General features: G+C 45.6%; 2 protein-coding genes and 2 pseudogenes across 2 annotated transcripts in view; 3 read left to right on the top strand and 1 right to left on the bottom strand.

Moving 5' to 3' along the window:
- Positions 1–10,496, top strand: part of LOC116834992 (histone H2A type 2-C) — a 299,566-nt gene that overhangs the window by 85,132 nt on the left and 203,938 nt on the right. The window lies entirely within an intron of this gene.
- On the top strand, positions 4,219–4,813 carry LOC116835007 (histone H4). Its single transcript, XM_032797460.2, has one exon. It carries the CDS (start codon positions 4,252–4,254, stop codon positions 4,561–4,563), a length of 312 nt encoding a protein of 103 aa, XP_032653351.1. The 5' UTR covers positions 4,219–4,251; the 3' UTR covers positions 4,564–4,813.
- On the top strand, positions 7,324–7,728 carry LOC116835006 (histone H3-like; annotated as a pseudogene).
- On the bottom strand, positions 8,998–9,446 carry LOC116834990 (histone H3-like; annotated as a pseudogene).

Genomic DNA, 10,496 nt, shown 5'->3' with positions numbered 1-10,496 from the left:
CTGTCTGGCCAGGTCTGGTAAAGACATCACAATCTCGGATTAGAATGATGAAGGGCAAGCGTCACAGGTGAGGGTGGGGATGACTGCCATGATGCTGAAACTTGCTTCAGTAGCCTCTGTCTATTCCACATGCACCCAAATCTTTTTCTTTCAGGACCTAAAAAAGGGAATGATGAGTTGTCACGGAGTTACCAGGCAATGCTCTGGAACAGCTCCCCACAAAGCCAGTCAGGACTTTGGGGAGCCTCCTCTCCCTTAGAGCAGACTTGTTCAGGGCAAGAAGCTCACACGTCTTCACCTCCTGGGTCTCTCCTTGGAGCATTCAGCATCCTCTGCCCCTCCGTGGGCTTCCCACAGCGAGCCCACCCAGGCGGGGTCCTGGGGAAGCCACAGGGTTCTGCACCCCCACTTTGCAGTCAGACGTGACTCTCAGCCAGCAAAACAGAGGTTTATTCGATGACAGGAACAGGGTCTAAAACAGAGCTTGTAGATACAGCGAACCAGACCCCTCGGCCGGGTCCATTCTGGAGGGCAGTGAGCCAGACCCCTAGGTCTGCACTTCACTCCTCGTCCCCAGCAAGCTCCAGACTAACCACCCCCTCCAGCCCCTCCTCTCTGCTCAGCTCCTTTCCCAGGCCAGGAGGTCACCTGATCCCTTTGTCTCCAACACCTTCAATTGGCACCTTTGCAGAGGAGGGGCCCAGGCCATCAATTGCTAGGAGACAGAGTACCAGGCATTTAGGTGCACTGGCCCTTTGCTCTGCAGCAATCACACACTCTTATCCCACCACCTCAATATTAAGAACTGCATAGGCCACTGAGGCACCAACACAGTATTCAGAGCAACATTAAGAACATTCCCAGTTCATCACATGAGTAGAACAGCAAATCTTCTCATTATTTTGCCTACCGATTAGGCCTAATATCTGACACACCAATTTTGGTTGATTAATTTATGGATCCACATTCTCTTGTTTACCAAGCAAGATCTTAAAACCGATCTTGAAATATACCAGTAGGCCTTTTAATGTAAACTAATTCAGTCTTTCTGCGTCCCTTTCAGACCTTATGCCATCAACATTTGTTATTATAGATTATTGTGGCAACTTATTTATATTTACATACATTTTACAGTGAGTTCACAATTAGGTAAATTTCTTGGCCAAATTCTCAAAATACCCCCATCCTATTTTTAAAGGGGCAGCTCATCTTTCTATCATTAAAAATATTTGTATATCAACTTTGTAAAGGCAAACAATACAAATATAATAAAAAAAATATTAAAACTGTATTCAAAATGACTAAATGTAAATAATACAAACCCATTTGTGGAAGTAGCTGTTCGAGGATCGTTACAATGATCATCCCCACAGGAAGAGCTCCTTCTAATCTGTAATAATTAGAGATCAATTTAAGACCTGAAGTACGATGTTTTGATATCCTTTTTTTTCACTCATTCCCGACTAAATATTATGTCTCTGGAAATTCTTATTGGTATAAATGTTCAATCACTTATTCTTCCTTAATTCCTGATCACGTTTACATCTCACTTGAATACTTCCCATAGTCTGACCACCTGTTGAGTTGGGCTATATATCTTTATATCCTTTGATCTGTTTTGAATTTCTAACTTCTTAATTTCATTGAAAGTCCAATTATGCCTGTTTCATGAGACAGGGTCAACAGAAGCTTCTGATCTGCCTTCTTTGTCCAATTCATTATGTTTCTGTTCTTTAGCCTTGTGAAATCTTACCCAGAGTTTCAAATGTACCAGATTTTGCTTTGAAGATCTGCCTTTTCTGCTATGCTGCTGAATCAAGTGAAATTTCCCAGACCTCAGAGGCACTTTCATCCAAATATCCTGTAGTGTAGCCTGAGAGAAAGTGCACTGAATTGAGAGTCAATTGTTCTGACGTCACCTCTGCTGAGTGCTGTTCATACTTCTGGGAACCCTTATTTTCCTCATACCAACACAATCTCTGATCATTTTATGTGTTGATTGCATACTATTTTTTTGCCACAGGCACTCTGCCTTATTCAGTGAAAAAAGTGGACAGAATTCAACTAATGAGTCAGGGTTCTGCAATGCATAGGGCTGCTCCATGTAGGTCCTCAGTGTCATTTTTTGCAGAAATTGAAATGTATATAGTGGATGAAAAAGTGACTTGCAAGAAGAGAAAGGAGGATCTCAGGGTTAAGGTTTTCGTATGTGTCACTGGGGAATGTCTATCCCTGTCTCTGCCAGATAGCCTAAGTGTGTCTGAGCAAGTCACTTAATGTAACATTTTCCACAAGTGGCCACTAATTTTGTGTTTCTCCTTTGAATTAGTGCTTTACATGATATAGCTGGGGCTTGACTTGCAGAAGTTCTGAGCATTCACAGCTGCAAACAAGGCCAATGGGAGTTCTGCTCTGAATATGCTCAGTGTGTTATAACTTCCTGAAGACTGAGTCCATCCATACTCAAGCTACATGGTCATCTCCCAACACACATTGCTCAAAGGCCCTTAAAAGGTTTGTACTTCTGTGAATCCTAGAACCCTTATTTTCCTCATATCCAATCTTGGAAAACAGACAAGTATCATTCCCACCTTTCAGGTTGCAAAAGGACCAGCAAGGCAGAGGTGGGAATGGAACGCAGGTCTTAACAATCACAAAAACAGTGTTTACCTTTTCCACCACAAGCAGAATGCAGGTGTTAAGTTTGTGGCCCAGGCTACTGTTCCTGTTAGCCTTGCCTGGACTTTAACTGCTAAAAATATTACCTCCACGTTTCCCATTTGTTAGATCTCCTACTTTGCAAACATATCTTTGTACAATTGCAGTCCTGCTGGCATGCTGTAATACTCTCTGCCTGTACAGGGAGAAATGATCTGATATTCAGAGTACTAGTAATCCTCTTGTGAGACTGAGAGACATGAACAAAAGGTATCTATTTAAAAATAATCAGCAGTAGCAAATAGGGAAAGTCAACAGCGTGTTGTATCGTTTTAAGCTCCTGCGGATTAAAAACAACAACAGCAAGAACAACAAAACCCGTCTATGAGAGGACAGTAGAGGATAAAGAATTAGAAAGGGCCACACGTTTTTCAACGGCTTTTGAGAACCCCCTTCAGATAATATTCACCCATGCTTTCCAAAGATATGAACGTTCGTACTAAATTGGTGCAGTGTAGCCTTTGCGTTGCCACGTGTGCACATATAACTTCGTTTTCTAAGTATTGCCCCCGAGCCCCCGTTTTCATATAAGCAATTCAGAAGCTGACCCCTTCCCAACATAAAACAATGACGTCGGCCTCTGAGGTAGAGGAAGGAGTTCCTTTTTCTGCAGTGGGAAAGCAGCCTGGTTTTGTGAGCGATTAGTTCTGCAGTCGTTTTTCTGCACTGGTCACACTATTGCACGTACTGTGACAGGAACCGTAAGAATGAGCATGCCACCAAATGAACAAATTTAACAAATGGAAGAAAAGAATGCGGTGCCCTGCTTTATCTTCCGATGAAATTTCTGTGCACTTTTCATTCGTCTTAACCCTCCCTGTACAGGCTTTGGAAAGACAGGGGAGAGACGATGCGTCCGGAAACCTGATTGGTCAGATTTTGATGCCGTCTGTAAATGCTTGAAATTCAGCGGAGGGTTTTTTAAAAATAGCCACAAATACGAAGACTTCTTGATGGAAGACCCTCCAGAAAGGAAGATAATAAGCTACGGACAAATAAAACATTCGGTTGGAAAGTGACTCTTATTTCACACAATTCACAGAGACGGGCGATATTGCCTGAAACCGCGGGGTTGCATTGCAATCCTAATTACTGCAAGCATGACTTTTTCATGGATTCCAAGGCCAGAAGGGATCATTGTGATCATCTAGTTTTGACAGTGTGTCTCAGTATTACGAACGAACCATCTGCTTTATCTTCCTTCTTTAAATCAAATCTCGGGGAATGTAACTAGAGCAGTGTCCTCCTATCAACAACGGCAAGTGGGCGGGAAGGGAAGAGGAGGAGGAGGAGGACGAAGAGAAGGGAGGAGCGGACAGCAAACTCAATAACCCGCCTCTTTTCTTCTACAGCACACCTCGTGCAGGCATCGGCAACCGGAGGGGGCAGGGTGCGGTGGAAAACGGGGCCAAAGCTCCGCCCCTTTCCTTGACAGTTCTCAAACAGGTCTGCTTCAAGACAATATACGGGGAGCGCAACGAGCCACAACAACTTGCTTGTTCGGGTTTTCTGGGCAAGGTTGATCTAAGCATCATGTCTGGTCGCGGCAAAGGCGGTAAGGGCTTGGGAAAGGGGGGTGCTAAGCGCCATCGTAAGGTGCTCCGTGATAACATTCAGGGTATTACGAAGCCGGCTATTCGTCGTTTGGCGCGCCGTGGTGGTGTAAAGCGTATTTCCGGATTGATCTATGAAGAAACCCGAGGAGTGCTTAAAGTGTTTTTAGAGAATGTCATCCGTGATGCTGTTACTTATACTGAGCACGCTAAGCGGAAGACTGTGACTGCCATGGACGTGGTCTATGCTTTGAAACGCCAGGGTCGCACTCTCTACGGATTCGGGGGCTAAGTTCCCATTCCGCTTCAAAGTTAAAAACGTTTTCAGAAACACAAAGGCTCTTTTAAGAGCCACCCACACTTTCACAATGAGAGCTCAACTGCTAGCGGTCTTTTTTTTTTTTTTCTTTTCCTTAAACGTGTGTGTGGGCGTGGGCGGCGGTTTGTAAACTAAGCATACTTCGTTAAGTTTGCGAGGGTATTTTATGTTTTTTCCGCATAATGTACGTTTTAACTCGAAAAAGAAATATTAGTGGTTTTTAGCTGGGGGGTGATTAAACCATGTGACTTAAAAATTACGGACTTTTTTCTTCTTGTTTTAACCAAAATCTGTTTTGTTAGCTTTCTGGTTAACGAGAGGTAGAACAGCTTTGGGTTTCCCGGGAAGACCTTTTTTGCTGCTCTATAGTACGACAAACACTTGATGGGCGAAATACGGTAAAGTCCACTGACTCTGAACCGCGGGGTTGCATTGCAATCCTAATTACTGCAAGCATGACTTTTTCATGGATTCCAAGGCCAGAAGGGATCATTGTGATCATTAGTTTTGACAGTGTGTCTCAGTATTACGAACGAACCATCTGCTTTATCTTCCTTCTTTAAATCAAATCTCGGGGAATGTAACTAGAGCAGTGTCCTCCTATCAACAACGGCAAGTGGGCGGGAAGGGAAGAGGAGGAGGAGGAGGACGAGAGAAGAGGAGCGGACAGCAAACTCAATAACCCGCCCTCTTTTCTTCTACAGCAACACTCGTGCAGGCATCGGCAACCGGAGGGGGCAGGGTGCGGTGGAAAACGGGCCAAAAGCTCCGCCCCTTTCCTTGACAGTTCTCAAAACAGGTCTGCTTCAAGACAATATACGGGAGCGCAACGAGCCACAACAACTTGCTTGTTCGGGTTTTTTGGGCAAGGTTGATCTAAGCATCATGTCTGGTCGCGGCAAAGGCGGTAAGGGCTTGGGAAAGGGGGTGCTAAGCGCCATCGTAAGGTGCTCCGTGATAACATTCAGGGTATTACGAAGCCGCTATTCGTCGTTTGCGCGGCCGTGTGGTGTAAAGCGTATTCCGGATTGATCTATGAAGATAACCCGAGGAGTGCTTAAAGTGTTTTTAGAGAATGTCATCCGTGATGCTGTTACTTATACTGAGCACGCTAAGCGAAGACTGTGACTGCCATGGACGTGTCTATTGCTTTGAAACGCAGGGTCGCACTCTCTACGGATTCGGGGGCTAAGTTCCCATTCCCTTCAAAGTTAAAAACGTTTTCAGAAACACAAAGGCTCTTTAAGAGCCACCCACACTCTTCACAATGAGAAGCTCAACTGCTACGGTCTTTTTTTTTTTTTCTTTTTCCTTAAACGTGTGTGTGGGCGTGGGCGGCGGTTTGTAAACTAAGCATACTCGTTAAGTTTGCGAGGGTATTTATGTTTTTTCGCATAATTACGTTTTAACTCGAAAAAAAATATTAGTGGTTTTTAGCTGGGGGTGATTAAACCATGTGACTTAAAAATTACGGACTTTTTCTTCTTGTTTTAACCAAAAATCTGTTTTGTTAGCTTTCTGGTTAACGAGAGGTAGAACAGCTTTGGGTTTCCCGGGAGAACCTTTTTGGCTGCTACTAAGTACGACAAACACTTGATGGGCGAAATACGGGTAAAGTCCCACTGACTGAAAACACCATCGTCCGTTTAGTTTTGGTTTTGCTCTTTCTCTCTCTCCTTCCCTCCCCCCGCCCCACTTCAGGGAAGGCAAAAGAGATTTATTTCCCACTTTGTTCCATAAAACCCCTTATTTCATACACTTTTTCATTTTTATAGAGATGATATGTGGGGTATGAGAAGATATTAATCGAAAACATTGTCTTTAAAAATTACAACTGATATGTGACTCTTTGGTCTCCTCTGAAGCTTAAGGCAGGACTGAAGCAGAGTAAAGAGGTCCTTCTTTCATAGATCATTACGCTTGAAGAGACCTCAAGAGATCATCTAAGTCCAACCCTGCTCAAGGCAGGACCGATCTCAAATGGCCCCCTCAAGGACTGGACCATAGTCCTGGTTTAGCAGGCAATGCTCAAAACCACTGAGCTATTCCTCCCCCCAAAAATTTTTGTTGGCCCTCAAAAGGATTCCATACCATCAAGTACAACATACTAGTCCCCACACTCTCATAAAGAGGCAGCGCTTCTCAGTCCGAGAGGAAGAATCGTAGGCTACTGTCACCTCTAAAAGCCTATAAATTAGCACAGGAAGAGACTTTCCTATGCAAGTGACACATCCTGTGGTTTCGATGTTACTTTCCGAGGATTCGTGCTCGTTCACGTTGTTTATACGTAAGATTCGGTACAACGAAAGGCGGGAATAATGTTCGGTATTCAGAGATTTGGACCGTTTGGAAGTGAAACGATGAGACGACGAGCATCGATTTAAAAAAAAGAGGGGAGAGACGAAGATAGAAGGGGGGGGGCGAGTTTTCAGAGAGAGGGACGGCAAGAAACGGACTATGGGACAACTCCAGAGAGCGCGAATTTACTGACCTGACCTTGAAGGCCGGTAGGCTAGACTTGTTCGAGCGACACTAGAGGTAGGAAGGGCGGGTCGGATGTCTAACGGCACAAGCGCGGGCTTTTCAAATATTCAAAATTGTCCATGAAAGCTATCCATGTCAACAACAATCGAAAGGAGCATTGCCTATATATACCACGCCGGAGCCGAGGGGCTCTGCTTTGTTTTGTTCCTTGCGTGTTTGTTCTGGGGTTGTGAGTGAGGTTTGTTGAGAATGGCCAGGACCAAGCAGACCGGCGCGTAAATCCACCAGGTGGCAAAGCCCCCGTAAGCAGCTGGCTATAAAGCTGCCCGGAAGAGCGCTCCTGCCACTGGGGAGTGAAGAAGCCTCATCGTTACCGGCCCGGCACTGTTGCTCTGCGAGAGATCGCCGCTACCAGAAATCCACTGAGCTGCTTATCCGCAAGCTGCCCTTTCAGCGCCTGGTGCGTGAAATCGCCCAGGACTTCAAGACCGACTTGCGCTTCCAGAGCTCGGCCGTTATGGCCCTGCAGAGCCAGCGGCTTACTTGGGTGGGCTCTTTGAGGATTACCAACCTGTGTGCTATTCACGCCAAGAGAGTCACTATCATGCCCAAGGACATCCAATTAGCCGGCGTATCCGAGGCGAGAGAGCTTGAAAAGTTTGCTTACGCCTCCCCAGCTTTGGCTACTAGAAACTATTGCGAAGATCCAAAGGCTCTTTTAAGAGCCACCAACCACATTCAAAAGGAATGGGAATACATTCCTCTTTTGTGCACCTGTGAAAGTTATAGTTTGTGGGCCTGTTTGAACATTTTACTGTCACTCATCTCTATCAATACGGTTTGGTCTCAGACTCGCGCGCATCCACGCTTTTAACTTAGTTAATAACACAGTAGCTACTTAAAAGAGGTCCAGATTCAAGAAAAATTGAGGCGCAAACTAAATCCCATCGCGGATCCTCGCGATACACCAATACGCGCTGAGTGTTTGCTGTGCCGTTCATACCGGTTTTCGTAAACTCCACCTACATATCTAGTTTTAGGCATGCGCCCTGCTGCCTCACACTAGGCATCTTGTCAGCTGCTTAAACCACAGAGCATTAAACCACAGAGCAATGTCACAAAGCAGAGAAAGACAGGTAGAGGCACATCTCTCAGGTCTAGGGCTGAATATGGAATGTCTGGTAAGCATTCTGAGCTCACCCAACAGAGGGCACAATGTTAGACACAGAGCAGAAACCAATTTACGAGAAGTTAGGACAAGCGTTAGAAAGTAAAAGATATAAGAGGATGTAGTTCATGGGATAACAATTAGGAGAGGATCGTAGAATTCTACATGGTTTTCTCAGTATTTTTACTTTTACATAAAACTGATTCCCAAGTGTTAGACGACGAAGGTACACAAATGAGCAACATGTTTCAGTTCCTTTTGAATGTGCCTCTACCTGTCTTTCTCTGCTTTGTGACATTGCTCTGTGGTTTAATGCTCTGTGGTTTAAGCAGCTGACAAGATGCCTAGTGTGAGGCAGCAGGGCGCATGCCTAAAACTAGATATTAGGTGAGTTTACGAACGGTATGACGGCACAGAAACTCAGCGCGGTATTGTGTATCGCAGGGATGCCAGCGAATGGGGATTTAGTTTGGCGCCTCAATTGTTTTCTTGAATCTGGACCTCTTTTAAGTAGCTACTGTGTATTAACTAAGTTAAAAGCGTGGATGCCGCGAGTCTGAAGACCACAAACCGTATTGATAGAGATGAGTGACAGTAAAATGTTCAAAAGGCCACAAACTAATAACTTCACAGGTGCACAAAAGAGGAATGTATTCCAGTTCCTTTTGATGTGGATGTGGTGGCTCTTAAAAAGAGCCTTTGGATACTTTACGCATAGTTTCTAGTAGCCAAAAGCTGGGAGACGTAAGCAAACTTCAAGCTCTCTCGCCTCGGATACGCCGGCTAATTGGATGTCCTTGGGCATGATAGTGACTCTCTTGGCGTGAATAGCACACAGGTTGGTATCCTCAAAGAGCCCCACCAAGTAGCTTCGCTGGCCTCTGCAGGCATAACGCCGAGCTCTGGAAGCGCAAGTCGGTCTTGAAGTCCTGGGCGATTTCACGCACCAGGCGCTGGAAGGGCAGCTTGCGGATAAGCAGCTCAGTGGATTTCTGGTAGCGGCGGATCTCTCGCAGAGCAACAGTGCCCGGCCGGTAACGATAGACGCTTCTTTCACCTCCCCAGTGGCAGGAGCGCTTTCCGGGCAGCTTTAGTAGCCGAGCGCTTACGGGGGCTTGCCACCGGTGGATTTACGCGCGGTCTGCTTGGTCCTGGCCATTCTCAACAAACCTCACTCACAACCCCAGAACAAACAGCGCAAAGGAACAAAACAAGCAGAGCCCGCTCGCTCCGGCGGTAATATATAGGCCAATGCTCCTTTCTGATTGGTTGTTGACATGGAGTCAGCTTTTCATTGGACAATTTGAATATTTAAAGCCCGCGCTTGTGCCGCTAGACATCCGACCCGCCTTCCCTACCTCAGTGTCGCTCGGACAAGTCTAGCCTAACGGCCTTCAAAGGTCAGGTCAGTAAATTCGCGCTCTCTGGATGCCCATAGTCCGTTTCTTGCCCGTCCCTCTCTCTGAAACTCCGCCCCCCCCCCTTTCTATCTCGTCTCTCCCCCTCTTTCTTTTAATCGATGGCTCGTCGTCTCATCGTTTCACTTCCAAACGGTCCAAATCTCTATACCGAACATTATTCCGCCTTTTCGTTGTACCGAATCTTACGTATAAACAACGTGAACGAGCACGAATCCTCGGAAAGTAACATCGAAACCACAGGAATGTGTCACTTGCATAGGAAGTCTCTTCCTGTGCTAATTTATAGGCTTTTAGAAGGTGACAGTAGCCTACGATTCTTCCTCTCGGACTGAGAGCGCTGCCTCTTTATGAGAGGTTGGGGACTAGTATGTGTACTTGATGTATGGACTCCTTTTGAGGCCAAAAAAAGTTTTTTGGGGGAGGAATAGCTCAGTGGTTTGAGCATTGGCCTGCTAAACCAGGACTATGTCCAGTCCTTGAGGGGCCATTTGAGATCGGTCCTGCTTGAGCAGGAGGTTGGACTTAGATGATCTCTTGAGGGCTCTTCCAAGCGTAATGATCTATGAAAGAAGACCTCTTTACTCTGCTTCAGTCCTGCCTTAAGCTTCAGAGGAGACCAAGGTCACATATCAGTTGTAATTTTAAAGACAATGTTTTCGATTAATATCTTCTCATACCCCACATATCATCTCTTATAAAAAGAAAAGTGTATGAAATAAGGGTCTTACTGGACAAAGGGAAATAAATCTCTTTTGCCTTCCCTGAAGTGGGGCGGGGGGAGGGAGGGCGAGATAGACAAGAGCAAACAAAAAATAAACGGAGATGGTGTTATC

Source organism: Chelonoidis abingdonii, chromosome 1 (assembly GCF_003597395.2).
Source record: "Chelonoidis abingdonii isolate Lonesome George chromosome 1, CheloAbing_2.0, whole genome shotgun sequence".
Lineage (NCBI taxonomy): Eukaryota > Metazoa > Chordata > Testudines > Testudinidae > Chelonoidis > Chelonoidis abingdonii.
The sequence above is the reverse complement of the archived record's forward strand: the minus strand, read 5'-3'. Positions and strand labels throughout refer to the sequence as shown.